This window comes from Syngnathoides biaculeatus, chromosome 1 (assembly GCF_019802595.1).
Source record: "Syngnathoides biaculeatus isolate LvHL_M chromosome 1, ASM1980259v1, whole genome shotgun sequence".
NCBI lineage: Eukaryota > Metazoa > Chordata > Actinopteri > Syngnathiformes > Syngnathidae > Syngnathoides > Syngnathoides biaculeatus.
Genome location: NC_084640.1, coordinates 16,288,774 through 16,316,244, shown reverse-complemented (window position 1 = coordinate 16,316,244; position 27,471 = coordinate 16,288,774). Strand labels below are relative to the sequence as shown.

At 56.6% G+C, this 27,471-nt stretch overlaps 1 protein-coding gene across 6 annotated transcripts in view; it reads left to right on the top strand.

Annotated features, from left to right (window-relative positions):
• The window catches only part of macf1a (microtubule actin crosslinking factor 1a), a 93,679-nt gene extending 67,227 nt beyond the window's left edge, over window positions 1-26,452 (top strand). For all 6 annotated transcript variants that reach the window (XM_061822763.1, XM_061822755.1, XM_061822771.1 and 3 more), the window contains 42 exons: window positions 9,001-9,162; window positions 9,220-9,390; window positions 9,756-9,925; window positions 10,458-10,617; window positions 11,151-11,477; window positions 11,710-11,794; window positions 11,947-12,173; window positions 12,233-12,439; window positions 12,513-12,740; window positions 13,034-13,252; window positions 13,314-13,517; window positions 14,765-14,990; window positions 15,270-15,496; window positions 15,563-15,685; window positions 16,020-16,121; window positions 16,194-16,295; window positions 16,691-16,864; window positions 16,962-17,117; window positions 17,192-17,389; window positions 17,479-17,607; window positions 17,723-17,905; window positions 17,978-18,133; window positions 18,206-18,412; window positions 18,820-18,939; window positions 19,020-19,189; window positions 19,305-19,464; window positions 19,569-19,763; window positions 19,866-20,138; window positions 20,406-20,594; window positions 20,717-20,828; window positions 20,908-21,050; window positions 21,117-21,279; window positions 21,397-21,551; window positions 21,631-21,705; window positions 22,212-22,229; window positions 23,199-23,316; window positions 23,734-23,796; window positions 23,938-23,970; window positions 24,628-24,827; window positions 25,504-25,608; window positions 25,849-25,951; window positions 26,097-26,452. In XM_061822763.1, coding sequence (XP_061678747.1) covers window positions 9,001-9,162; window positions 9,220-9,390; window positions 9,756-9,925; window positions 10,458-10,617; window positions 11,151-11,477; window positions 11,710-11,794; window positions 11,947-12,173; window positions 12,233-12,439; window positions 12,513-12,740; window positions 13,034-13,252; window positions 13,314-13,517; window positions 14,765-14,990; window positions 15,270-15,496; window positions 15,563-15,685; window positions 16,020-16,121; window positions 16,194-16,295; window positions 16,691-16,864; window positions 16,962-17,117; window positions 17,192-17,389; window positions 17,479-17,607; window positions 17,723-17,905; window positions 17,978-18,133; window positions 18,206-18,412; window positions 18,820-18,939; window positions 19,020-19,189; window positions 19,305-19,464; window positions 19,569-19,763; window positions 19,866-20,138; window positions 20,406-20,594; window positions 20,717-20,828; window positions 20,908-21,050; window positions 21,117-21,279; window positions 21,397-21,551; window positions 21,631-21,705; window positions 22,212-22,229; window positions 23,199-23,316; window positions 23,734-23,796; window positions 23,938-23,970; window positions 24,628-24,827; window positions 25,504-25,608; window positions 25,849-25,951; window positions 26,097-26,317 — 6,759 coding nt within the window. In that variant the 3' untranslated portion in view covers window positions 26,318-26,452. The remainder of the gene's footprint in view (window positions 1-9,000; window positions 9,163-9,219; window positions 9,391-9,755; window positions 9,926-10,457; window positions 10,618-11,150; window positions 11,478-11,709; window positions 11,795-11,946; window positions 12,174-12,232; window positions 12,440-12,512; window positions 12,741-13,033; window positions 13,253-13,313; window positions 13,518-14,764; window positions 14,991-15,269; window positions 15,497-15,562; window positions 15,686-16,019; window positions 16,122-16,193; window positions 16,296-16,690; window positions 16,865-16,961; window positions 17,118-17,191; window positions 17,390-17,478; window positions 17,608-17,722; window positions 17,906-17,977; window positions 18,134-18,205; window positions 18,413-18,819; window positions 18,940-19,019; window positions 19,190-19,304; window positions 19,465-19,568; window positions 19,764-19,865; window positions 20,139-20,405; window positions 20,595-20,716; window positions 20,829-20,907; window positions 21,051-21,116; window positions 21,280-21,396; window positions 21,552-21,630; window positions 21,706-22,211; window positions 22,230-23,198; window positions 23,317-23,733; window positions 23,797-23,937; window positions 23,971-24,627; window positions 24,828-25,503; window positions 25,609-25,848; window positions 25,952-26,096) is intronic.
• The last annotated feature ends 1,019 nt before the right edge of the window (window positions 26,453-27,471 follow it).

Below are 27,471 nucleotides of genomic sequence, written 5' to 3'. Positions count from 1 at the left end.
GTGTCAATGCGTACGCGAACGAATGCTGTTCTGTTGTGTCGAAAGCGCTTGTGGGTTTTCTTCCTTTGTTTCGGGCCACTTTGGTACAGTCTGGCAAGATGACGGGATTCGTTTGTTTGTTTTGGGGTGGATGATTATTTAGCACCCGTGTGTGTCTTCCTTTTATTTTCCTTTTTAAAAATGTGCCTTTCCACAGGTCACACCCGGGTACAGCAGTCAGCCCAGTTTGGTCGCTAGCTAAGCTAACGTAGGCGCGTCTTAACGGGCGTCCCCGGGAAGCCCGCGACGTCGGATAACGCGGCGAGAACAATGTGGCAGCGGTGCGGAATTCTGACGAGCCGGACCGCCGCGGCCCCTCCGGCCCCGCCCGGCCCCTCGGCCCCCCCCCCCCCCCCCCCTCCCTCCGACGCCCTCCCCCCGACGCCCTCCCTGGCCGGATTGAGTTTCAGGCGAGAATGCGCAAGTGGAGCCTGTGTGCGAATCGCCCACTTTTGTATCCGTCGGAGTCTTGAATGCGTTTAATCGGTCGATCCGAGGAGCTCAACAAAGGCCGGACTGTTGCTTTGCCGATGGAAAAGACGCGCGTCACTTCTTCTTCTTCTTCTTCTGCTGCTGCTGCTTTTTCGTGCTCCGCTACGGGCGGGCCAAGTGTCGTTTTTACGATTGTCGACGCTGTGCAGACGATCCTTGTTTTCCTCGACTTATTCATTCCTCCTCTAATTGTTCGGCGTGTTGCTCCTCCACGCAAAACTTTCTCTCCGCTCCGATCTGTTGTTACTTTTGTTGTTTTTGTGGTGAGACAGGAAACCGGCGTGATTGGAGCACTTCCTGTGTTTTAAAACCCGTGCAGGAAACAGAACAAACGGAGCTGAATTCAAATACAAACAGCCAGCAAGGGAGGGAGGGAGGGAGGGAGGGGGCGGGAGTTAGCGAGCGATAGAGCGAGAGTGAGATTTTTTTAGCAGCTGCAAACCATTTGAGTTGCTGTGCGGCGGCCCGAAAGGAGGCAGACGAGGCGTCTTGGCAGCGAGCACGGCAGAAAGCAAAGCAAAGGAAAGGAGGAGAAAAAGGGGAACTGCGTGGCACTTTGTTTCCCAGACGGCCAGAAGGACCAAGCGAGTCGGCGGGGGGAACAAGCGAGAGGACCGTCTCGGGATTTTGGTGCGCTCGAGGGTGGGGGGGGGGGGGGGGGGGGGGGGAACGGACGGACGGACGCCGCCTGCAACTCCAAAAAAACTGGCAGCGGGCCGGGAGGGCCGTCTGGGTCTTTGCCCTCTTGGATAGCGTCCTGACGCTCGCCGCCTGGATCGGGATTCAACACCCTCCTCGACTCCCCGGGGGAGAACCTGGCCTGCTCCGGACGATCCTGGGATGAGAGCGCTGCAACTGGCATTTACCTCCAAGGGGGACAGCAGATTTTCAGATTTTGGTCTTCTTTGTTCTGCGTTTTGCCCAAATGTGGGAGAGTTTTCTTCTGTCACTCTGGTGTTGACACGAATCGCAGATTGTTTGTGACGCGGGAAAGGCCGGACGGCAACTTCCTTTGACACTTTCCACAGCCGCCTCCATTGTGGATAATCTTGCGGCTTTTGTCCCCTTAAAAGGAGACTTGTACTCTCGTCTCCACGCTGCACTTTGCCGCCGGAGCTGTGGGAATGAGCCACACGTCGGCCACCCGATGACTTTTTGTTTTTAACCATGGGACACGCCGCCGCCGCCACGCCGTTCTCTCGTCAAGGCGACACAAAGGGACGTTATCTCCTCGCGGTGGACTTTGTACCTCGGAGAGGCGGAGGAGATGATGTCTCTTTCTCACTCGCTGAGCGCCGGCAGCCTTCTCTCCTCTTAAGTAAAGACGGCTTGTGATTAATATGGTGCCGAGAGGGAAGGCCGCCTGCGTCGCCGCCTCGCCGGTGCCACGCAGCATCGCACAAAGACCGCGGAAGCGCGCAGCCGTCGAGGTGACATAGCGAACGAGACTTGTCCGACTCCGAACGTACTTGGTGGTTTTGCAGATTTCTTCAGCGAGACCTCCTTTTTGTCTGTTGTTGTTTTTGATTTGCCATCTGCTGCACTTCAAAGTCAGCGGTCGCTCTTTGTGGTAGAAAATGGGGAAGCCCCTGAGTCGCCCGGACTGTCTCCAGGAGAGCCCTCGCTGCCTAGGCAAAGGCGACGAGGACGAGGCCTACATCGAGGACTGCTACGTCCCGCAGAGGTCCATATACGACACCATGCGTATCAATGAGCAGATCGACCAAGGGCCCAAACTGTGCCAGCCTTCACGGAGCACCCTGGGCTCCGGCGGGGAGATACGAGGCGAAGGGAGTACGCTGTCCAGCAACGGAACTATCGGAGCCGACCCCGGGGGCGTTCTTGTCTCGAGGGCTGCGGAAAACCCGGCTGGAGCCAGGAAACTGGACGAAAGGGTGATCTTTGATGCTTTAAAGCTGACCGGCGATGCTCAGACCATGTCCCCTCCCGTCGGCATCGTTGCTTCAGGTCTGACCAGCCCGGCTTCGGCATCTGCACCAGGAGTGTCTCTGGTGGCCAAGAGGCGGCACCAGGCCGGAGAAAAGCGGGACAACCCCAACCGTCGCTCTTGGAAAGCTTTTATTCCTCCGACTTTTCCAGAGTTTGCGGAGAGACCGGAGTTCGGGTCTGTCGAATGTTCCGAAAAGCGTCCGTCAGCGGCGGGGCTGCCTCACTCTCCTCTTCCCCCCGTTCCGCTGACTCAGCCATCCACGCCGACCTCCTCCACCTCTTCCTTGGCTGCTTACATGCCGTCGCCGTCCTCATCTGAGCTCCGCACGCCCCCCGTCTCCTCCTCGCCCGGCGTTTTCCCCGCGCCGTCGCATCCCGGCAAGCCGAAGCAGCCTTACCATTTATTGCACAAACGAGCTAAACATTGTGACGCAGTGGCCTCACCTTCCGAAGATCTGGGGCTTACATCGAGCCAGACCCACAAGACTTGTGAGCGCTCCCCTCGTCAGAGCCCCAGGAAAAACGCAGGGCACAGACGGACCACAGGCTCCTCGAAGAAAGCCACTAAGCAAATTCCAGAGGAAGCAGTTGAATTAATTAAGACCTCAGATTCCGAGAGGGATTCTCCTCTATTGGACCCGGACCAGGGCGATAATACGCCTCTCCTTCCGCCCAAACCGGTCTTCTGCCCTCCCACTAAGGCCCGCACATGGCCCCGTGGCATAGCACCAGGAAAAAAGGCCCCACTGGCCTTGAGGAACAACTTCCCTGTCCTCCCGCCTTTGCCTCCACTTCTAAGTCAGGAGAACAGCCAGGATGAGGAGGCGCTCTATCTGCTGGATCCTCCATCGCCATTCTTGAAGGAAGACGAAGGGCTGGTACACCGAGGTTTGCCCCTGTGCCCCTCCGTTGGTCAGCTGGGCGGTGACCAGGGTCTGCTCGGGTGGGAAGGCGACTTGAGAGAGCGCACAGCTTCTGAGCTCAAGTTTGAGGAGGATGAGCGTAGAATTTTGGAAGAGCTCGAGGAGCAAGAACAGCAAAAGGGCCTGGAGCTACTTGAGAGTGAGGACGTGTGGACCCTGGAAAGAGCGAAAGCAGAGGAAGAGCAAGCTGACCGAGAAGAGCGGGAGTGGGACGCGGTCCTGAAATTGGATAACCGGGAGGTGATGGACCAATCTTGGGAAACTTTGGAACCAGAGGGGTGGGATTTAACAGGTTCGCCCGGAGAGTGGCCGCTGTTGACCCCTCCCGTGGGCTTCGGAGAGCCCCAGGGCCCCTCGCCCTGCCCCAGTTCTGAGGCTGAATCGGATGACCTCTTCCTACAGCTGGAAAGACAATGTGAGGAGGAGGAGGAGGAGAGCGGTCACGAGGGAGTGGAAATGAGCGTAGACCCCGAGCCTCTTGATCCGTACTTCCGTCTTCCTTATGGAAAGGAAGATGAACCAGAGGAAGAGGCCAATTCTGACTGGGAAAGTTGTGAGGGGAGAGAGTCGCACGTTTGTGGATTTAAAGACTTTGACTCGAAGCGAGCGCAGGACTGCGAAAAGGAACACTGCTTCATCGATGACGACCAAGACGTCATCCTTTGTGATTATGAAGGCGTGGAAAAACAGATGAGTGTCCGCACAGACTCGGCTCTCGGCTACGAGCAAGAGTCAGGCTCCGGCGAACTGTGCGCCTTCCAACCGGACCTTGTCAAGGGAAGACCGGCACGGGCTGAGACACACCCGGACGGCGGGGCCTCACCCCAACGTGACTCTTCCTCTCCTCAGATCCCCGCGAAATCACTTGCACCTGAGGAGACGGAGCAAGGAGAGGATTTTAAGGGAGGTGTCTTTGAAGCCGACTCGGATGGCTTTGACGAGTCAAGTTTGGACGGTTGTGAGGGAGTTCTTGCGGATCACTCCCATGATCCTGTACAGACGGTTGAAGAGGAAAGCCACAAAGGGTCTAAACGGGATGTGGACCATGAAACCTCCTGCCAGGAAGACGCATTAGTCCCCTTCGAGGAGTCTGACGGGACTTCCTTAGAGGGGCAGATGCTACATTTGGTCCCTGCGGATGTTCTTGGACAAGATGTAGATTTGGAAAGTACAACAGAGTTGCGAGCAAGCACCCCAAAAGCAGCCTCTGCTCGTCCGTCTCCTCAACTCTCAGAATCTTCTCGTTGTCTACCTCTGTCCCCGTGTGAACCGGACTCAGTTCCTCAACCCAATGAGCTCGCGCACTCCCCTCCTGCAACTTCTTTATCTCAGTGCCTGATTAAATCGGACTCCTGTGCGGCTGCCTCGGACTGTAAAGGCCCAGAGGCCTTTGTGATATCGGATAGTTTTGTTTACCTGGCGGTGTCGGCGCCTTCGCAATTTTTAAACGAGTGCCCGCCTTCCCCGCTCGAAGATTCCGACACTTCCAGCCCCCTACCCGAATTCCCTTGCTGCTCGGGCCGAGGCGAGGACGAGGACGAGGAGGCTCCCGTCCTTTCCCCCGACAGCTTTGTTTATATGGCGGCGCCCGAGCCCGCCGGCCCTTCGGACGTCCGCGGTCTGGACTCGTACTCGGAGGGCTCCCAGTCCGGGATGGACGGGGGGGAGTTGGTGTCTGCGGAGTCCGTGACGGGAGAGGACAGCGACTGGGAGTCTGACGGATCCGCTCTCGACTCGCCGGCGTTAATGTCCGATGACCCCGCGTGGGACCACCTGGAACCGGGCCTGCTACGAGGTCTCTTTGGTCAGACCGGGAGCAGCCCAACGGAAAAGTGTTCCCGCAGGGGGTCCCCGGTCCGGCCCGCAGAATCCGCCTCCTCGTCAAGGCCCAGCTCCACGTCGGACGGCGCGTCGACGGGAGAATGTTCCGACGTCGAAACGGACGATGAGGTATGTCGTCTTTTCAATTTGGCGCCGAGGCCACCGTTAGCCGCTGGGCTTTTGTGACTTTGGGCCAAAGCCCGGCGGTGACCGCCTCAAGTCGTATGCGCATATTTGGGTGGGAGGTCAGCGCCAGTTATTTATTGTGGTGCAGCTAAAAGCAGTGCCCGCCTGCTTTTGATGCGCAAAACGTTTGGTCGTGTACGTTGGGCGTATTCTTAGCGTGTTGTGTGCGTCTGGTTCGCTGCCAATGAGTGTGAGGAGCACCTCAGTGTTTGTTTTGCGTCCGTGCGTGTCTCGAATAAGGTGAGCCGCTGCCCGTCCTTGCCGTGGTCTCCTCCTTTTTGCGCTAGTTTGGCAGAGGCCGGCCACGTCTTGTCCACTTTAGATGTCGACTCAAGCGTTTGATAACTACTACAGGCTGCAAGGTCTTTTTTTTTTTTTAAATCTGGCACCCGCCGATTTTCGGTCGTCGCCGTCTCGTCGGTCCCTGGGGCGCGTCTGTGAATTTTCTGAGGACGGACGGCGAGGCTTTGCCGGGTGACGAGGACGAGGATTAGAAATGAGATCGTTAGAGGGAGGCGCGGCCAGACTTTGGATGGTTTGGACGTGTCCAGAGGCAAAAGATGGAGAACAAGACCAAGCAGGTGGTTTTGATGGATGTTGTGAGGGCGAAGCTGGAGATAAGATGGGCCCACGTGGACTAGGACGACGCGCCGTGGTGACTCGGTACGGGACAAGAACGCAACTAACTCGTCTTGAGACTCTCCTGTGGGTTGGGTCCGCTCGCGAGTTGAGATGCGCCGAGCAAACCCAATTTTTCAAGTGGCTTTCTCGTTTATTAAGAAGTCGCTAAAAGGACTTCTTTGAAACCAAATATTTCTCATCAAGCTTGATTTTGTTTGGTGACTGGCAAATGTCATGTTGCTAAGTTGAAGTGCCTTTAGTGACTGAATGAACCCCCTCCCCTCAAAAATATGTTGACACGCATTCCACTGAATTCAAAGCTGCTCTCAAATGGAACGGAACCGCAGATAATAAAGTGGAAAAACGGCAAAAGATTTTTTTTTTTTTTGTCAACGGTGACTTTGTTCCGTTGGTGGCTCTCGTCAGCTGACACCTGTCAAACTCACGGTTGGATGCTTTTGTTTGGGAGATAACGAGGTGAGGGCGGCGAGATAAGCGCCAGCGGCGGGCGGGCGCGCCACAAGGCGCTCGTTTAAAGGGCCGCGGACCAGACGGACAGATGGACGTAGCTCTAGCGTGCCGTTTTCTTTGCTTGGAATACGCGTTTGGACTCTTCTTAAACATCAACACTGAATCGTCCTGCAGCAGTAACGTGAAAAATAATTGAAAAAAACAACAACAACACTTTTGATGAAGGCGTCACAAGTCTGTCATTATTTTGCTGCTATTGTCACACATGAGGCCAAATACTTTCAGATTTCCAATAAATGGATTTCAGCCCCCCAAAAATAGCGCTGTACAATATTGTGCTATATTTTCTGAGCCACTTATACTCATGAGGGTCACGGTGTTACATAACTGAATAAAATGCAAAGAATTTAACTTTTTTTTTTTTTTTAGCTTTAAATTAATGGCCATTGTGCCGCTCCTTCCGCTGTGTTTGCCTTGGCCACGTGGGGGCAGTATCATCCAGACACGCTGCAGATGGAGACGTCGCAGTATTGCTCCCTTTTTTTGGCAAATTTGGCACGCTGTGGATCTCAAGTCCGGCGCGTAGGGGAAGGGCGGAGCCTCTCAAAAGTGTTAGTTGGTCCCGGCGTCCGGAGTTGAACGAGCTCCAACGGAGAGAAAGTACTTTGCCATTTTTGCACGTTCTCGTGAGAAAACGCCACACGACGGGGTCGAAAGGGAGCGCTCGCGTTTCGTTCTTCCGAGCGTCGACGATTTTCCGGCGTTTTCCGGGCTCGGGGACGGCAGGAAGGATGGCGGGCCGAAAGGCGGGAAGTGAGCGAGGGCGACGAGGCCGAGGAAACAGTCGGCGTGACTTTGCAGATTGCCGAGGCAGCCCGAGAGGATCGTGGGAGGGGAAAAAAAAGGTCGTCAGTTGAAGTCCGCGCTGCCCGATGGCGTCGCGTCTCACTCCGTCACCACCAGGATGTCGTTTTGCTGGTTGGGGGGAAAAAAAGAAAAGAAAAAGAAAAAAGTCCATTCTCTAGACTGGTTCCCTCCTGACGGGTCAGGCAAGGGGGGTGGGGGGGGGGGGGGCTACACCCTCAACTCGTCGCTAGTCAATCGAAAACACATTTCTTGAGGTGGGGAAACGATACAAATAAGAAGTCATTACGTGTGTCACGTTCAGCCATTTTTGGACTGCACACGAACGAACGACTCCGACATAATCGTGAATCTCGGAGACTGGAACTAGCACCTCAAGCGCAGCACGGCGGCCCTTTAAGGGGGCTTTCCGTGGGAAAGTTGAGACGGTGGAAAAGTTTCCGCCGGCAAGCCGTCTGACTGAAAACTAAATGACCTGAAGTTGTGAAACGGGCCAGTTCTCGTCCTGGCCTCAAGTGCACAGAGGAGCCACGTGGGCGTCGCTATTTGTCCGCGTTGCAAAATGATGGCTTGGGGTTAGGCTCCTCCCTCGTAAAAATTCAGAAGTCGCGCCCGGCCCGTGACGACCGTCCTCAAACTGTGAACTTTTGGGGTGGGTCACGGAAGGCAGGATGACCGCGATACGGGGGGGGGGGGGGGGGGGGGGGTCGGAGGAATGAAGAATGACAAGCATGTGGAACTTTTTCCACAACGCCGCTTTGTGTGCGGAATGCGGCCAGAGAAGAGACTACAAAGTACACAAAGTGTGTACTTCAGCTAGCGCGAAGGCCTGTGCCGGCCGGGCGGGTCCCGACCTGCGGCTTTTGTTGTTTCCGGCGCACGGGGGTCGGCCCGATGTCGTCCGGGTAGGACCCGGTCCACTTCGCGGTTAGTCCGAAATGCGTGTGGGTCGCCCCCGCTGCGTTTTGGGGAGCGGCGTGTGTGTATTTTGTGGGACCTACGCAATGCCGACTCATCGTTTTCCAGACAAAACCCCCGTGACCCCCCCCCCCTCCCACCACCACCACCATGGCCCCCCCATTGCCTTTCTCGCCCTGTCCGTCCGCCATCTGGTTATGGACGCCTCATTTTTGCCTTTCAACCGAGGTGAGCGAGTCACGAGGGGGGTGGGGGGGTGTTAGGGTTCCACCCGCCCCCCCATCGCTTGACTTGACTGGGGTCGGACTCGAGATGCCAAAATTCCGGATCGGGGCTTGCTTTGGCCAAAGCGCAACTAGAAAGTGTGTCTAAAAGTTGCAAATGAGCGAGACTCTGAGCGATGACTTTGGGGGCACAAGCGGACCCCAGAAAAATGTTTTCAGATTTGGATCTCGGCTATATTTGTGTGTGTGTGTGTGTGTGTGTGTGTATGTATATAGATGTATGATATTTATAGATGTTTCCGTCTGTATATATAGAGTGTAGGAGGCCCACCTGTTGGGGTTTGCGTTACTTGACTGGACTTTTTTCACGGCTTGAATATCTGCAATGGATTTGGCGCCTCCGCTGACAGTCTCTCTCTCTCTCTCTCTCTCTACCCACCCCACCCCTTTTTTTTTTGGGGGGGGTATTTATTCGTTCCCGCGTCCGTCAGGCTCTGGAGCGAGACCAAGTGGACGCGGTCCAGGCCAAGCTGCAGCAGATCAACGCGGTGGGCCAGGGTCTGATCCAAAGCGCCGCCAAGAACACGGACACGCGGGCCCTGGAGCACGACCTGGACCAAACCAACCAGAGATGGAACTCGCTCAACAAGAGGGTAACGGGAGAGCCGGACGCCGAGCGACGCGACCGATCCTAACCGTGAGCTCCGCAGGTGGCGGAGAGGATTGCCCGGCTGCAGGAGGCCCTGTTGCATTGTGGGAAATTCCAGGACGCCCTGGAGCCGCTGCTCAGCTGGCTGAGCGACACGGAGGAGCTGGTGGCCAATCAGAAGCCGCCGTCGGCCGAGTACCGCGTGGTCAAAGCCCAGATCCAAGAGCAGAAGGTCTCACGCGCACGTTGGCGCTCCAACAACTATCTGACCCAGTTTAGATTTCGACTTTTCGTGGTCCATGGCGAGGCGCCCGCGCTTGCTCGCGATGGGCACGTTTTGGTGGACCCTTGATCCAAATGAATTGTTCCACATCCTGCTAAAACGAATCCTCCTCCAAACTTGTCTCGGTTCTCTTGGGCAAAGTTGCGAGCGCTCAAGTGCGGCAATCGATAGTTTACATTCCGACATTAGGATGGAGGATTTTAGGACAACGATTATGGCGCCGTTTGTCAGCAAAGTGCACTTTTTTTTTTTTTTTATCTCGTTTGGATCGGAAGCGGCGCAATTACGAGCTGACGTCCGTGTTTGTGGTCCAGCTGCTCCAGAGGCTGCTGGACGACCGGCGGCCCACCGTGGAGATGATCGGCGCCGAGGGCGAGCGCATCGCCGCCGCCGCCGCCGAGGCTCAGGACCGAGAGAAGATCCGGAGCCAGCTGCGCGCCCTGGCCCAGAGGTGGAGCGACCTCCTGGGCGAGGCCGGATCCAGGTACCGTCTCCTCTCGTGTCGTTTGCGGGGGCCGTCGACTCCTTTGTGAGCTCAATTTCCGACCGGGTCGGGTCCCGCTTCTGGACTCGCGTGAAATTGACCGTTTGTGTTCTGAGGCAAAGTCGCGCTCAGCACCGGGAAATCCGCTTTGCTTGCCTTTCGTCGACCCGCAAAAAGTCTCAAGACGCCGTTTCGCGTTGAAGCGGCCATCTCGGCATTCGTCGGTGTCAAAAGTAACGACGACCGCTTTTTTTTTTTGGGGGGGGGTGGGGGGGTGGGGGGGGTAGGGCCCTGGCAGGACAGGACTTCAGTTTCTTTCAACTTCTCTTTGAGAAAGGAAAATTCGTTTCGCCTTTGCGATCGGTTGGAATGGCAAGACGAGGTTCCGGACGCACCCGTCCGTCACCGGCTTTGTCATTGCCTCATAATACAGACGAGACCGAAAGACTTTCCGCGTGTACTCATTTGGACTGTCGGCCGGCCCTGGTTTTGGTCTGAGCCGAGCGATCTCCCCTCCTCCGTCGGGCGTCAGGCAGAGGCAGCTGGAGGAGCTGCGGGTGCTGGCGTTGGACTTCCACGAGACTTTGGAGCCGCTGGCCGAGTGGCTGAGCGCCACCGAGAGGCGCCTGAGCTCCGCCGAGCCGACGGGAACCCAGACGGCCAAGATCAGCCAGCAGATCGCCGGGCACAAGGTTAGCCGGGTTATTGATCGATTGCCTCGAACGCCGTTGTCCCCACAAAATTGGGCAAAAAAATAGAAGAATCAACATGATGCAGTTTGACGCTCGTCAGGCCGTTTTAAGTGTGACCTCGGCTCACGTTGGCTCATTTCTCCCTGATTTTAGCCGAAATCCTGATGAAAATGGATATCGATTGAAAAGTCCTAAAAAGACATTTGAGCCTGGCAATCCGGACTTGGGCGGAAGCACAAAGAGAGAAATAAAGAAAAAAGGTTTTAGCTTGTCGCGGTCGCGCTCGCCAACGACGAACGACGACTTCCCGATTCTGACATTTTTCATTCGTAAAATTGTTGACATCCATCATCTTGTGCCCCACTTTTGCTGTTGAATGATTTGATTTTTTTTTTTTTTCTTCATTTGTCACCCACTTTATGATTTGTCACCAACGTTTTCATGTTGACGTTTGTGTCCATCTTGTGTTCTCTCTTCCATTTTTGCGTCGGCCGCTCGCTCGCCCGCTCGCTCGCGCGCGGACGCCCCCGCAGACCTTCCAAGACGACGTTCGCGAGCGCGAGTCGGACGTGGCCCGCCTGCGTTCCCTCAGCCAATCGCTGGCCCCGCTCAGCTGCGCGTCGGACCGCGATTGGCTGGGCGAGCGCGTGGAGGCGGCGCGCTCCGGCCACGCCCGGCTCTCCGAGCGCTGCTCGCGGCGGGCGGCGCTGCTGGAGCGGGCGCTGGCCGACGCGAGGCTCTTCGGCGAGGACGAGGTGGAGGTGCTCAACTGGCTGGCCGAGGCGGGCCAGAGGCTGGCGCTGGCCGAGGTGCGGAGCTACCGGCCCGAGGTTCTGGCCGAGCAGCACGAGCGCACGCTGGTACGAACGCAGAAAAGCGTAGAGCAGAAAAAACAGTGCACGGCGAGTCCGTCTCAAAATGCGGGACGCTCCGTCTGCCGTTATGTTGTTGCTTTATTTTGGTGACGTTTCTAACTGGACTTTGAATTTGAATTGAAGCGGACCAAGGTTCCAACTGCGTTATCGTGACCAACGACGGCGAACGTCGTCATTGTCGTACAAACGTTCCGGTTTGTTGTGTTACCCACTTCAGCAACTGAACGAGGAGATCGTGAGCAGGAAGGCGACGGTGGACCAGGCCGTCAGGAACGGACAAGCGCTGCTCAAGCGGACCACGGGTGAGTTCTGGCTCGCTGGTGCCGTTACCGTTTGGGTTCTGCTGGATTCACGGAGCCACTCCTTCAAGGGGTCTTCTTTGCCCGCACGCTCCTTTGATCACGCTTTCAACGGTCCTCGGCCGCTCCCTTCGGTGCCGTCGGTTCTTTTGAAGGTGAGGAGGTTCTGCTGATCCAGGAGAAGCTCGACGGCATCAAGTCTCGCTACGCCGAGATGACGGCGGGCAGCGGCAAAGCTCTGCGCACCCTCGAGCAGGCCCTGCAGCTGTCCACGCGATTCGCCGGCGCCCACCAAGACCTCAGCCGGTGGCTCGACGCCGCGGAAGCCGAGCTCGACGGAGCCGAGCCCGACGCCGAGCCCGCCTACCGGGAACGACAGAAGGTACGCCGGTGCCCGCGCAAGAATTAAAAGTTAAAAGAAAGACGACCGCCATCCGGTAGGAGCTGAAGAACGTGTCGGCCGAGAAGCGGCTGGTGTTGGACACCCTCAACGAGGTGGGCGGCGCCCTGCTGGATCTGGTGCCGTGGCGAGCGCGGGAGGGCCTGGACCGGCTGATGGCCGACGCCAACCAGCGCTACCGCCAGGTGGACGACACCGTCGCGCAGAGGCTGCGGCTGGTGCAGGCCGCCGTCCAGAGGTCGCAGCAGGTACTGCCGCCCTCGTCGCCGTGGACTTTGTTCCGGTTGGTGTCGATGGCCAAACGCGCTCGCTCCCTGACAGTACGAGGAGGCGGTGGACGCGGAGCTGGCCTGGGTGGGCGAGACGGAGCGCAAGCTGGCGTCGCTGGGCCCGCTGAGCCTGGAGCCCGACGTGACCGTGGCCCAGCTGCGGGTCCAGAAGGCCTTCAACGTCGACATCATCCGCCACAAGGACGCCGTGGACCAGCTGCTGGCCGCCAGGGACGACATCCTGGAGACGTGCGGCCACGCCCAGAAGGAGGCGCTGACGGTCAGCGAGTAGGAAAAGCGGACGAGAAAAAAAAAAAAAAAAAAGACGACTGAAAGCGCTTCCTCCAGACTTAGCCTCACTTTGCCAGTTTCCCTTTTTTTTTTTTTTTTTTAATAGGACATTTGGCTTTCTTTTCACTTCATATATAACTTCCTAATATTACGGCTTCAACATTTTTTTCTGCTGTAACTTTTTCAGGTTTCTCATTCCAAAAGCATTTTTTTTACATTCGTTACGTCGAAGTGAAGTTCGTTCGGTTTGTTGACGAACGTCGACCTCATCTCGCCTCGCAGGCCAAGACGGAGTCGCTGAGCGGCCGCTACGACGCCGTCAACCGGCGCCACGGCGAGCGCTTGGCGGCGCTGGAGCGGGCTCAGGCGCTGGCGGCCCGCTTCTGGGAGACCCACGAGGAGCTGGAGCCGTGGCTGGGCGAGACGGAGACCCTCGTCGCCCGGCTGCCGCCGCCCGCCGTCGACGCGGACGCCCTGCGCCTGCAGCAGGACCAGATGAGGGTAACGGAAAATCCGAAGCAGTTCCGACGGCGGAGCTCCACATTTGTCCGTTTGCGTCCAGCTGCTGAGAGAATCCGTCGCCGAGCACAAGCCGCACGTCGACAAGCTCCTGAAAATCGGACCGGCGCTGGCCGAGCTGAGCGCGACGGAGGGCCCGCGGGTGACGCGGTGCCACGCCGAGGCCGAGCGCCGCTACCTGGCCGTCAAGGAGGAGGTGAAAGGTCGCGCGGCGCTGCTGGACGAGGCCGTGTCGCAGTCGGCTCAGGTAGGTCCGAGGTCCGTCCGGCTGCTGTCGGAGTTCTTTTGGGACTGGATGGTTTGGCTCGGTTTGTGCTTGACTTCATAAGTTGCTGCCAGAGGCGGGGGGGCGGGGGGGGGTGTCGCCCGCCAATTGAGGACAAAAACCTCATTTGACAAGCTTGAAATTGAAAATGGGTGGAAGGAATCGGGAACCTTCAGGTGTCTGCTAAAAAGCCCTCGAGAACAACTTGCAATGGTGGCGTCCACGTCCACGGCCAAAAGATAAAAGTCAACGTGTTTTTTTATTTTGACCGTTGTCTTTGAAATGATTTTAAAGGGGGTGTGAGGACTTTTCCTCCCCGCGCCCGCCTCTGGCCACGACTGCACTGCGAGGGCACGTTTCAGTCGCGTTAACGCCTTGTGTTGTGTCTCCACCCTCCGTCCGTCCGTCCGTCCGTCCGCATCCGCCACACCCTAACCCTCGTCGTGGTCTTCTAACCGTTCGTCTCCACTTCGGCTTTTGTGCCGTCACGCCTGGCCGGTTGTGTGTTGTCGCCGTCAGCTGGTGGAGGTAAGACGCGGCGCTTCCTCCTCGCACGCACGCACGCACGCACGCCTTCTCCTGCACATTTTTGGGATTTCATCTCTAAAAACGATTTCATTCTCCACCTTGCACAAAATGCACTGTGTGCGCTCGTTTTAGTTTTACTGCAAGACCGCGAGCATGCGCGCAATACTTTATCATCCCGATGTTGTAAATATTCAACATCGGGATGATATTTTTTTGTAAAATGATTTTTTTAGAAGGCTGCAAATGGCGCAGGTGGTGACATTTTCAAAATGAAACATAACGTCGGGTCGCATCTCATTAACGGTAAACTTAAGCATGGGAATGGGGGGGTCGGGGGGGGCCATCATGGCGAGTCTTCACACGTTGCATCGTCAAAAGTTCTCAACCTTTTAACCAATAATAAAGTGTCGATTTGTCCAAAAAAAACCTACCACGTGATGATGCCCTACGGCAACATGAGTAATCCTCGTCCAAATGCAGTTTTTGTTTTTTACGTTAGTTGAGTGGTTCTGCTCCAGGCCCGTTTGGGAATGACTCCTTTTTGCTCCAACCGCCCGTTAGGGTTGCAAAAGAGCGCCCTCCGCTGGCGGCTCTCTGGTTTTTTTTTTTTTGTTTCACCACCGAGCGTCATAAACGGACGAACGTTAACCGACGGGCTCCTCGCCCTCACCTCTGCTCCGATTGGCTCCCCCCCCGGGCAGTTCCACGACAAGATGGACCCCCTGCTGGAGACGCTGGAGGCGGCGGCGCAGCGCCTGCGTCAGCCCCCGCCGGCGGCGGCCGAGGTGGACAAGATCCGCGAGCAGCTGGCCGAGCATCGGGCGCAGGGCCTGGAACTGGACAAACTGCTGCCCGGCTTCTCCGCCCTCTGCGCCCGAGGAGAAGAACTGGTGGGCCGGGCGGCCCGCGACGACCCGGCTGCCCGAGGTGAGCCCGTGGGACCTCGGAAAGCGGTTGGTAAATGATGGAATAGGGATTGTTGCCAGAGGTCAGGGGTCGAAAACTGCTCCGAATCGAGTGGTGGGTGCGTAGATGCCACTAGATGGCAGCAAAGCACCAAAGCGTCAAAGCTGTGCTTCGAGGCTAACCCGAACCCTTCACGTCAACATCTGTGTTTGACCTTTGGTGATAGCAGCAACACTCTGGTTGAATACATTTCTGCCCTGCCATCATTTAATAAGTCGCATCCTCCCTCGGCCCCTCCAGCCGTCCACTCCCGCTTGCTACGACTGCGCTCGCTCTGGGACGAGATCCGGCAGCGGGCCGAGGAGCGCGAGAGCAAACTCAACGACGTGCTGGACCTGGCCGGCAAGTTCTGGGCCGACGTGGCGGCGCTGCTGAGCACGCTGCGCGACTCGCAGGACATCGTCAAGGAGCTGGAGGACCCCGGCGTGGACCCCTCGCTCATCAAGCAGCAGATCGAGGCCGCCGAGGTAGCGCAAAAAGTCGCCGCTCGCGACAAAAAGTTCTTTGAACCGACGACCGGCGGTGCGCTCCAGGCCATCAAGGCGGAAACGGACGGTCTCAGAGAGGAACTGGAGTTCGTCAGGACCCTCGGCGCAGACCTCATCTTTGCCTGCGGAGAAACCGAGAAACCCGAAGTCAAGAAGACCATCGACGAGGTGAGCGAACGGGCCGCCGTGGAGGTTTTCCCCGACTTGGTTTTTGCCGATTGGAGCCGTCGTGTGCGGAGCTGTAGCCGAGAAGCGGCGCGACGCCCGTTTGCTTGGAGCAAAGACAGAGCTAAGTTTAGCCCGGGTTGTTAGTGGAAGTTTTTTCGCTACGTCCGTTTAGATGTGCACATCTGCTGCGTTTTCCCCTCAAAATGAAATCCACGTGAGGGCATTTCTTTTTCGGAGGGATGTCGTCAGATCGGGGTCTTCTCCGCGCCCCGCCGCCCCCCCCCCTTTTTTTTTTTTTTTTCCCCCATCTTTTGTTGTTTTTCCAACTCCTCAGATGAACAACGCCTGGGAAGGCCTGAACCGCACGTGGAGGGAGCGCATGGAGAGGCTGGACGAGGCCATGAGCGCCTCGGTGCAGTACCAGGACGCGCTGCAGGTGACTGAAAACGCCCGCGAGGCGAAGTTTCCTTGTGGGGTCCAATTCCGACGTTGCCGCTTTTGCTTGCAGTCCATGTTCGACTACCTGGACAACGCGCTCATCAAACTGTGCGAAATGTCGGCGGTGGGCACCGACCTGGGAACCGTCAAGCAGCAGATTGAAGAGCTCAAGGTCGGCCCCTTCCGGATGAAGTTCCACCGAAATATTCCATTGCGACTCGTTCCTAAACAAATTTGATAATAATACATTAATAAGACAATGAGGAGTTGAAAGGCTCCATTTTTGGATGAGTTGATTGATTTCATTTTTCTGCTTTTCAGGATGAATCGCATGACTTTTCTTTGTTGTATCTTAATTGAATTTGGAATGAAGATGCTAATTTGGAAGCAAAAAAAAAAAAATTTTTTTTACATCACTTTATTGCAAAATCAGGAAAAGAAAAAAAAAAAAAGGGAAAACGTGGTGAACAGCCAAAGTTCTCCTGCAAATTGCGAACGCAGAAGCGCAAATTGGCCAAAGTCATCCAATAATATTTTTCTGGAATTCACGTTTGTGTCGAGGAGCAGCAGTACAAAGTGGACGTGTACCAGCAGCAGATCGACATGGAGAAGCTCTGCCACCAGGGGGAGCTGCTGCTGAAGAAAGTGTCGGACCAGACGGACCGGGACATGATCCAGGAGCCGCTGACCGAGCTGCGCCACCTGTGGGACAACCTGGGCGACAAGATCACGCAGAGACAGGTACGCCGGTCTCGGGCACTCGGGGGAGGGGGGGGGGGGCGGTCGGTCTTCGGTCTCTCAACGTCTGTCTCGTCTTTTCCTGCCGCGCCTTCCGCAGCACAAGCTGGAGGCGGCCCTGCTGGCCCTGGGTCAGTTCCAGCACGCCCTGTCGGAGCTGCAGGCCTGGCTGAGCCACACGTACGCCACGCTGGACACGCAGCGGCCCGTCGGCGCCGACCCCAAGGCCGTCGAGATCGAGCTGGCCAAGCACCACGTACGTACGTCCGTCCCGCTCCGACGTCGTACTTCCGTCTTTAGCTCACCGCGTGTCGCCGTCCGCGCTCGCAGGTTTTGCGCAACGACGTGCTGGCCCACCGCGCCACGGTGGAGGCGGTCAACGCGGCGGCGGCCGAGCTCCTGGAGTCGTCCCCCGGGGACGAGGCCGGACACCTCAGGGAGCAGCTGGACCGGCTGGACCGCAGCTGGCAGAACCTTCTGCTCAAGACGCAGGAGCGGCAGAAGCTGCTGGAGGCCGCTTTGCAGCAGGTAACGTGCGTGCGTGCGTGCGTGCGTGCGGCCGGGGAAAAAAAAAAAAAACAAGTCAACCTGACGCGCTTTGGCCTTTTGACCTGCAGGCGGAGGGCTTCCACGGCGAGCTGGACGAGTTCCTGCAGTGGATGAGGCGCACGGAGAGCCAGCTGTCCGCGGCCAAACCCACCGGCGGCCTCCCCGAGACGGCCCGGGAGCAGCTGGAGCAGCACATGGTGAGACTAAGCGACACCTAACGGGATTTTTTGTTTTTTTTTGTTTTTTTTTGGACGCGCTCACTGAAGGAGGCGGCGTCCCTCTCGCTCACCTTTTCGGACCCGTCGTCGCCAGGAGCTCCAAGCCCAGCTGAGCCAGCGGGAGGACCAGTACCGCCGGCTGCTGGACGCCGGAGAGTCCATGCTTCTGGCTCGCGGCGAGGAGGACGCCGGGCCGGGAACCGCGCAGACCCAGCAGAACCTGGCCGCGCTGCAGAACAAGTGGGCCGGCCTCAACGCCAAGATGGACGATCGACGGGTGAGCGGGAGTCTGTCTTTCGACGTCCGACCGTGGCGGGGCGAGTTAAACGCGCGCGTCGACCCTCGGCAGGCCAAACTGGACGAGGCGCTGGCCCTGGCGAGCGCTTTCCAGACTTGCCTGCAGGACACCATCAACTGGCTGACCCAGGCCGAGCAGACCCTCAACACGGCGCAGCCCCCCAGCCTCCTCCTGGACACGGTCCTCTTCCAGATCGACGAGCACAAGGTGGGTCTGTCCTTCGGCGTTTCAACCGCAGTCGTCATCTTTGAAATGCGTTCCGGACCGGCGTGCGTTCAGGTTTTCGTCAACGAAGTCAACGGCCACCGCGAGCAGGTTCTGGCCCTGGAGAAGTCCGGTTCCCAGCTGCGCTTCGCCAGCCTGAAGCAGGACGTGGTCCTCATCAAGAACCTACTGCTGAGTGTCCAGGCCCGCTGGGACAAGCTGGTCCAGAGGTCTCTGGACCGGGGCCGCCACCTGGACGAGGCTCGCAAGCGGGCCAAGCAGGTACTTTTTTTTTTTTTTGACCTTTTTCACGTCGCAGGGAATGACGCGATCATTTCCTCGCTGGATTTTGAAATGATTCCCTCATCGCTGAAGTGAAAAAAATTTGTTTGCCACAAGATGGGAGCGACTAAACGAAGTGCCTCAATTCATTTCAACGTCCAAAATGAGCAGACGGGGCCCTCGACACGTCGGCTCACGTGAAGAGTGGGCGGCTTCAAACAAAAAGCTGCTTTTGTGGCGCTAGGAGGAGTAAAAGTTGGAATTTCGTCTCGTGTTCAGCTCGTGATCCGAATCTCAAACGTCAATAATGAAATGGACCGACCGGATGTGGCAGAGAACCACTTGAGTAGTGCTGGCCTTGGGACCAGGACTTTGTTACGATTAATCATGGTCTCGATGGTGTTCAGTTCCATGAGGCCTGGAGGAAGCTGAGCGACTGGCTGGAGGAGGCCGAAAACCGTCTGGACTCGGAGTCGGAGATCCCCAACGAACCGGACAAGATCAAAGTCCAGCTGAGCAAACACAAAGTAAGACGAGACGCGTCCCGATGCCGAGCTCGGCCTTCGGCTCGGGCGCTTCACGTCCCGCCGGGGTTTCCGTCTCGCAGGAGTTCCAGAAGGCGCTGGGCTCCAAGCAGCCGGTCTACGACACCACGGTGAGGTCGGGCCGGGCCATGCGCGACAAAGCTCAGCTGCCGGCCGACGCCCAGAAGCTGGACCACCTGGTGGGCGAAGTCCGCGACAAGTGGGACACCGTCTGCGGGAAGAGCGTGGAGAGGTAAAAAGTCTACTTTGTTCTTTTCATCCCTTCAAGAGTCGCGTTTGCCGTCACCCCAGTGTGAACATCGTTTGGCTTTTGTCCATTTGTTGCCCCCCCCCCGACTTGGCGCCAGGCAACACAAGCTGGAGGAGGCCCTGCTCTTCTCGGGTCAGTTCGCCGAGGCCCTCCAGGCCCTGGTGGACTGGCTGTACCGCGTGGAGCCGCAGCTGGCCGAGGATTTGCCCGTGCACGGCGACCTGGACCTGGTCTCCAACCTGGTGGACTCCCACAAGGTGACAACCTCGTTCCTCTAAGCCGCGGCGGTCGGAGCTCGGCTTGAGGTTCCTCGAGTGCCCGTTGAGCTCCCGCTAACACGGCCGTCCGAAATGCGCCGCAGGCCTTCCAGAAGGAAATGGGCAAGAGGACGGGCAGCGTTCAGGCCCTGAAGCGCTCGGCCCGAGACCTGATGGAGACGGGGCGGGACGACACGGCCTGGGTCAAAGTTCAGCTGCAGGAGCTGAGCAACCGCTGGGAGACGGTTTGCGCTCTGTCCGTCACCAAGCAGACGCGGCTGCAGCGGGCGCTCACGCAGGTACGCCAAACCCGAGCGAGCGCACAAAACCGGAAGACGAGATTGGCGGCTTCGTGGCAGCGCCGCAACGCCAACGGGTGGCCTTTTTCTCCCGCGCGGCAGGCGGAAGAGTTCCGCACGGCGGTGCAGATGCTGCTGGAGTGGCTGTCGGAGGCCGAGCAGAACCTTCGCTTCCGAGGAGTCCTTCCCGAGGAGGCGGAGACCTTGCAGGCGCTGCTGCGCACCCACCGCCACTTCATGGGCACCGTGGAGGAGAAGAGGGCCGAGGTCACCCGGGCGGCGGGCATGGGCGAGGCCATTCTCGCCCTGTGCCACCCGGACTCCATCACCACCATCAAGCACTGGATCACCATCATCCGGGCGCGTTTTGAGGAGGTGAGCCGGAGGGTTCTGTTCGGCTGGTGCGTCAGGAGCCGCTTTTGGGGGGGGGGGGTCGCGGACGGGCAAGTTCCAGGCCAACTCGGGGGGCCAGACGGCGTAACAAATGCGCACACGCGAAGTATTTGTTGTAATTGGAGGGTTTTGTCACAAATTGCAATCAACCACGGCGTTCCCCAGGGGTCGATCCTCCGACCCGTACGCAGCTTCTTCAATTCCTCGGGCTATTTATGTTTCAATGAAGATTCGCGGGGTCGCGCGCAGGTGCTGACGTGGGCCAAGCAGCACGAGCAGCGTCTGGAGGCGGCGCTGACGGAGGTTCTGAACAACGCCAACCTGCTGGAGGAGCTGCTGTCGTGGCTCCGGTGGGCCGAGACGGCGTTGGCGCAGAGAGACACTGAGCCCCTCCCCCAGGACATCCCCCAAGTCAAAGGACTCATCGCGGAACACCAGGTCAGCGCGGCGTTCGGTTCTCCGTTCATTTGAAATTTCAAATGTTTTCTTCAATCCGTTATCCTTCATTTTTGGATTTGGATTCCTTTGAATTTTTTCTCAATGTCGTGCGTGCGTGTCAGATGTTCATGGAGGAGATGACGAGGAAGCAGCCGGACGTGGACAAAGTGACCAAAAGTTACAAACGGAAACCCGCCGAGGCTCCCGGCGGCCTGGCAGAGAGGAGAGGAGGCCGTGAGTCGCTGGCGTTTCCACGCGGGAGGCGTCTCGGAGTCGCTGCGGTCCGTTGACGTTATCGGTGGCCGGTCTTTAGGTCGACACCAGCAGCAGACGTCCGTGCAGGTGCCGGGGACCAACCCGCGACTCAACCAACTGTGTGCCCGCTGGCAGCAGGTTTGGCTTCTGGCACTGGACCGCCAGCGGAAACTCAACGACGCTCTGGACAGGCTGGAGGAGGTACGCGGTGCCCGTCCTTTCCGGGCCCTCGCCCGTTTTGATTGTCCTGGTTTGCGCCCGTCGCAGCTGAAAGAGTTTGCCAACTTCGACTTTGACGTGTGGCGCAAGAAGTACATGCGCTGGATGAACCACAAGAAGTCCCGCGTCATGGACTTCTTCCGGCGCATCGACAAGGACCAGGACGGGAAAATCACCCGGCAGGAGTTCATCGACGGCATCCTGGCGTCAAGTGCGTTGACTTCGCCGGGCGCCGGCGCTCCAATTTTGGGCTCTGTCCGCATTTTGTCCCTTTTCGGCCTTTTTTTTTTTTTTAATTTTTCTTCGCCGTTTGATTTTCGCTCTCCAGAGTTCCCCACCAGCAAGCTGGAGATGACGGCGGTGGCGGACATCTTCGACCGAGACGGCGACGGCTACATCGACTACTACGAGTTTGTGGCCGCCCTGCACCCCAACAAGGACGCCTACAGACCCACCACGGACGCCGACAAGATCGAGGACGAGGTGAGGCCGCCCGGCGCGTCTTGGTTGGCGAGCGCGAATAAAGGCTGACGGGGTTTTCCTCTTGCGCCACGGCGTGCAGGTGACTCGGCAGGTGGCGCAGTGCAAGTGTGCCAAGAGGTTCCAGGTGGAGCAGATCGGGGAGAACAAATACCGGGTAAGCCCGACCCCGAACCAGCTAACTTGGGGGGGGAAACGACAAAAAAACAAAAAACCTTTCCGACGCTCTCATCTCGTTGTGCGAGATGAGCTCAGGTGGGCGCTTCCTCGGCACTCGCGTTTTCGTCGCCTGGCCGCTCACGTTTGGGCGTCACTCGCGAATCTCCTTCAGGGGCGGCGCCGGCGCTCACGAGACGTCTTTCCGTGTACGGGATTCACGGGCAAAAAACTATTACCGCAGCTGACTGAAATGTGCTTTACTTTGGATCGGATTGAATCTCATTCTGCTGTTTTTCTAAAGTACGATACCGTCTCCTGCAATTTTTCTTCCTGAAAACACGTTCCAAGGTATTTTTTTGAACGCTTTAACGGCACTTGCACTCGTTTCAACGGGGAACGGTGATTTGAAATGCAAACAACTCGAAGTCGGCCCGGCCCGGGAAGTCTTCGCGGCCTCGTTGTCACCTTTCTTCCTTTGTCTTTGTGTTTTTGTGCTCCATCCAGTTCTTCCTGGGAAATCAGGTAACGTCGCTTCCGATGCTGTCGTCGGACGCCTGAAATTTGCTTCCTCGCCGTCACTGACAATGTTAAAAGTGCTATAAGAGGAGCGCAAAAGGGGGGTCGGGGGGGGGGGGGGGTGCAAACAATTTTTTTCATGTCAGCTTTAAAAAAAAAAAAAAAAAAAAATCCATTCCGACTGGAAGCAGATTTCAGCGTCTTCGTGTTGCGAGTTCTAATCCCGTCGAGCGGTTTCTGGGCTGTGGACTGACGCCGGTGAAGGACTCGGGCCAACGTTCTTCTTCTCTGGTGTGCGTGTGTGTGTGCGTATCTTATTTGTATTCAAATTGTTTGAAATCATCTATAAAAAAAATAACAAATAAAACAAACCGACTGTAAGGATTTGTTTACAAGATATCACGGATTTTTTTTAATTGATTTTAATGCATTTTTTTAAATGTAATGGACCCTTTTGAAATACTTTTGGAAAAATGTAATATCTATTTTGTTTTATCAATTTAAAATGATTTTATTTGCAACTATTAATGCATTGTAGAAAAATGTACCAGTTTTCACCGTTTTTTTCTTACAATCGTAAATGCATTTCCAAAATCGCAAATTAGACGATATCACGCTTAAAAAAAAAAAAAAAAAAAAGCCATGGTGTTGGTTTTATTTAAAAATTGGAAAGTTAGACAATATCGTTGCTGTTAATGTTGATTGGATTTTGACATCATTTTTTCATTGACTATATCGCACAAATGTTTGCTTGGTCGTCATTTCTTGAGCATGTTTTGTGCACACGAGGTGAAGTGTGCGTCCCCCCCCCCCCCCCCACCCCGACCCCCACCCCCACCAAGCTTGTCTCACCGGCTCCTGATGGGCCACAAAGCGCATGAAGCCCCCCCCACCCCACCAGTGCATGTTTACCCGCTTTGCCGTCGTCGTCGTCGTCCCTACAATGACGCCTTCTCTCCCCCCCCGCGGACGCAGTTCGGCGACTCTCAGCAGCTCCGTCTGGTTCGCATCCTGCGCAGCACCGTCATGGTGCGGGTGGGCGGCGGCTGGATGGCTCTGGACGAGTTCCTGGTCAAGAACGACCCGTGTCGAGGTGAGTCTCCCCGAAAAAGACGACAGATGGCAGAAACGTGAAAGATCTTGATACTCGCCCGACGTCGGCGCCATTGAGAATGTTTGGGCAGACCTTAAGCGGGATGTCGTGCGTCTCAGCGGGGAAGTCCGAATCCGACGGCAGCCAATAAAACAACAAAATGGACGTCATGAAAGCTAAACTGAAATCATTTTGGCCATCCAAAAGCACGACAAGTTTCCTTTTTTTTTTTTTTGGGGGGGGGGGGGGGGCGTGTCAAGATCCGCTTTGGAGCGCATGCGGGTAGATGGCAGATTTTTCATTTTCCATCTTGCGGCGGTGCGGACTCTCCCCCTTCCTACTTTGCGGTATTTGCCGAGTGGTGCGTGAGTACTGCATGATGCATGCCCCCCCCCCCCCCCCCCCTTCTTCCTCCAGTTCAGCATCCCGGACTTAAGATCCTTCGCTCCGACTCCGGTAGCTCCATCTCGCCTCGTATAGGTTGGACTTCTTCTCTGGCTTTTGCGGCCCTTTGTCTTTTTTTTTTTGCCGTTTTGCGAGCTTGACCTGGCGCCCTTTTCGTGCCCGCCGTCGTCGTCGTCTTTTGACTTTGTGTGCGTGTGTCTCTCCCGTTTCTCTCAGTGGCAGCCACTCCGGGCTTTTTCTGCTGCAGAGGTATCAAACCTTCTTCTGCTCGTCCGCCACCTCGTCACTCGCCACCGTGCGCGGAACCGCTTTGCGTGTGTCGTTTGCTCGCTCGACGGGCCGCCGGGACTTCAGTTCTAGAGTTGAACTCGGGTCACCGCCCCGCAGTGGTTACGCGCGAGTACTCCCAAGTACCTGTACGCGTTTGTCAGCCACGATGAGATCAGAAGCAGCGCCAAAGCTGAGATCTGAGATGGCCGCCGCTGCATCTTGTTGACCTTCCTCCTGCGCCTTCATTTTCTCCTCGCTGTGCTTTGAATTCTTTTTGTTGCCGCTCGCGCAGGCTCGCCGCGTGGCAAACGGCGCTCGACGACGACGAGAAACGCGCCGAATGTTGCGGGCGCGCTTTTCTGCCCCCCCTGGAAACGAGCCCGCCCGCCAAAGCGCGTGCCGTTCTGCTAAACGAGCATCCGCCGCCGATTGCTGCCATCTTTTCATTTAGATTGTGAAAGTGGACGACTTGCCCATGACAGCTTATTCAATTTTTTCTTTCCTATTGACTTTTGTCTCTCTTGCTTTTATTTGAAAGGTTTTGTTAATTTTGCTTTTGCAATCATTTCTGGCCACTTTTTTTGGGGGGGGTCTGGTATTTGTCCTCCTCGTTTGACGTCGGGTCTGCGTTTGCAGCGCGCGGGCGCACCAACCTGGAGCTGCGCGAGAGGTTCATCCTCCCCGAGGGGACGCCGCAGGGCTCGTGCGCCTTCCGCTCGCGAGGCCGCCGCTCCAAGCCGGGCTCCCGCAACGCCTCGCCCACCCGCTCGTCGTCCTCGGCCTCGCACAGCGGCGCCTCGGCGCCCGCCACGCCCACCGCCTCTGCGTCGTCCAGGGTGAGTCGCCCGTTTAGCGTCCGACCTGCGCGATTGGCTTCCTTTTCTTTTCCCGTAATTGTTTTTGTTTCGCCTCTTGTCACTTTTGGTGATTTGACCATAAAAGGGCTTTCTAAACAAGGGCTTGGTGTCAATCCAATCGGTTTCCCGATGTGCCTTTAAGGGGCGTGGCCCAGTAATGATGTGACACGTCCCCCCCCCCCCCCGCCCTCCTTCCTGTTTGTTCGTTGGCATCCGCCGCACGTTTTCGCTCCACGTTAGCTGAAGTGCGGCAGGAACGTAAATGTTGGCCCGCGACACAAAGCAAAAAATCGGGAATAGCGATGAAATATGCTTTTAATGATCGAAACGTGGTAATTGTACCTTTTGTCATCTACCGGAAAAATTGCAAAGTTAGTTTACCTTCCTTTTGATGCCGTGTTGTTGTTGTTGTGGTGGTTTTTTTTTTTTTTGGTCTTTGTCTTGTTTTTGTCCCGTCGTCATCGTTAAAATCTACCTTCACGCTTTTTTTTTTTTTTTTTTTTTTCAAAACCAAAAAATCAAAGACTCGCAAATGACTCGCTGGCCTCCACGTCTGCACGCCATCTTTCTTTGCTTCCCTCCCTCCCCCTCCCCCCTCGGGATTGATTTGCTTCCTTCCTTCCTTCCTGGCGTCATTCCCTCGTTCCCCCCTCAGCCGTCTCACAATCACTCTCGTGACTACGCCAAGCCGTGGTTGGCACACAGTAAAAGCCCGCCGGCCAACGAGTGCCCGTCCTGCCCGGACGTCGGAAGCGACGAGGTAACAACCCAACAAGACAACCCGCACCAAAACAACCCCCCCCCCCCCCCAACACAACACAGTAGCGGTTCATTGGTTAACCTTTTAGTCCAATGCAATGTTGGATTTGCTCATTGTTTGTATTTCATGTTTTCATTTGACGTGTGTGACGTGACGCGACGCGGTACCCTCAACCGACCACGCAGCATATTTGTATTTACGTATGTATTCGGGAACGACACTTGTGGTTTGTTCCCGCAGGGGGCGTCGTCGGGCTCCAAGCTGAAGCGTCCGACCTTCCACTCGAGTCGCGGCTCGCTAACGGGAGAGAACGGCGGGACGACGCACGCCGGCAAACGCAGCGGTGAGTTCGCGCGCAAACGGACTTTGATTTGCTCGGTCGGACGGGTTCCAAACAACGCACGTTGCGCGACGTTTCAGTTCAGTTCAGGTCCTCGACCTTCAAATTGCAAATTGGGTCCCTCGTGTGTTTTCCCGTCTCACGGCAGATCCGAAGCGAGCGGGGTCGACGGCCGGGGCCGCCGCCGGGCGCGCGGGGAGCCGGCGGGGAAGCGACGCGTCCGACGCCTCGGAGCTGCAGGACGCCCGCTCCGTCTGCTCCGACGCCTCCGACACGCCGCGGAGGCCCGGCGGCTCCAAACCCTCCAAGATCCCCACCATCGCCAAGAAGTCACCCAGTCCCAAAACGCCCGCGCCCGCCAAGAAGTAACGCCAGAAGGCAAAATCCGTGCTCCGCTTTGGAAGCTCCCCAGCGTGCGAGTCGAGAAGACGAGACTCCTCCCACTCCGCCTTGCAGCTCCGCCGTCCTTCCCGCCCAACGCGACGCGCGTACTGCGCGCTGCTCCAACCTGGGAAAAAAAAATCCGGCTCGTGGGTCAACAAATATGCAACACGTGACGCCACGTGCGGAACGCTCAGGAGAGGCGGGGCCCGCCGCCCGGATCTTTTGGCCTCCCAAAATTCCGTCCTCCGGCTGGCGCCAGCGAGTCGCTTTTCCCCGGACAAAATGGCCGCCGTAACAAAAGCGAGACCTCAGGACGGATGTAGAAAAATCCAGAAAATGTCGCTTCTTCTTTGGCGGGACATTTCCTCGGAAACCAAGCCGTCTTCCTTGTGAGAGCCCTTTGCCACCCGGGTGGCGCTAGTGAGTCAGTGCACACGGTTTTTCTTGCGCGCGCCCCCCCCCCCCCCCCCCAACTCAACGCCATCAAATCGAGTCAACGCGGCCATTTTTTCTTTCCGCCGTAACAGAGGCAGGCGCCACCGCCTGCGTGTTAAAATGATTCCGCCCTGCCTTCTTACTTCATTTTTTTTTTCCCCTCTTAATTTACAATCTTAAATCTTGCAATGAAAACGAAATCCGTTTAGCTCCGTTGTTGGCAGAAGACGAATTGTACACGCGAGCAGAGCAGCCAATCGTGTGAGGACTGCAAGTTGATTGGCGGCGACATTTTTTCCAGACATTTATAAGAAAAAGACATCGTATGGATTTGTATTTATTTATTTGTCTCTCATAAGATGCTGCGTTATCGTGTGAACACAAAAGGGGCAAGTTGTGTAAAATGAAGCAAAAAAATATATATACAAAACTTTTGTTTGTTTTGGGGTTTTGTTTTTTTTTTTGTATTAAAATGATGGTTGCAGAAGAAAAATATCTCTTTGCATTTGTGGACAAAATATCGATATTGTGAAGAAGAAAAAATGTAAGCCACGTCGGGAGGGTCGTAGTTGCAACGAAGGCAACGGCGGGCCACTCGTGTTCGACCCGACGAAAACAAGAACCTTGGCGTATTTGTCTGCCCATTCGAGCTCGCAGTAAATTGCAGACGTTTAGTTGTTGGGGATGTGCAGATTAGCCCGCTC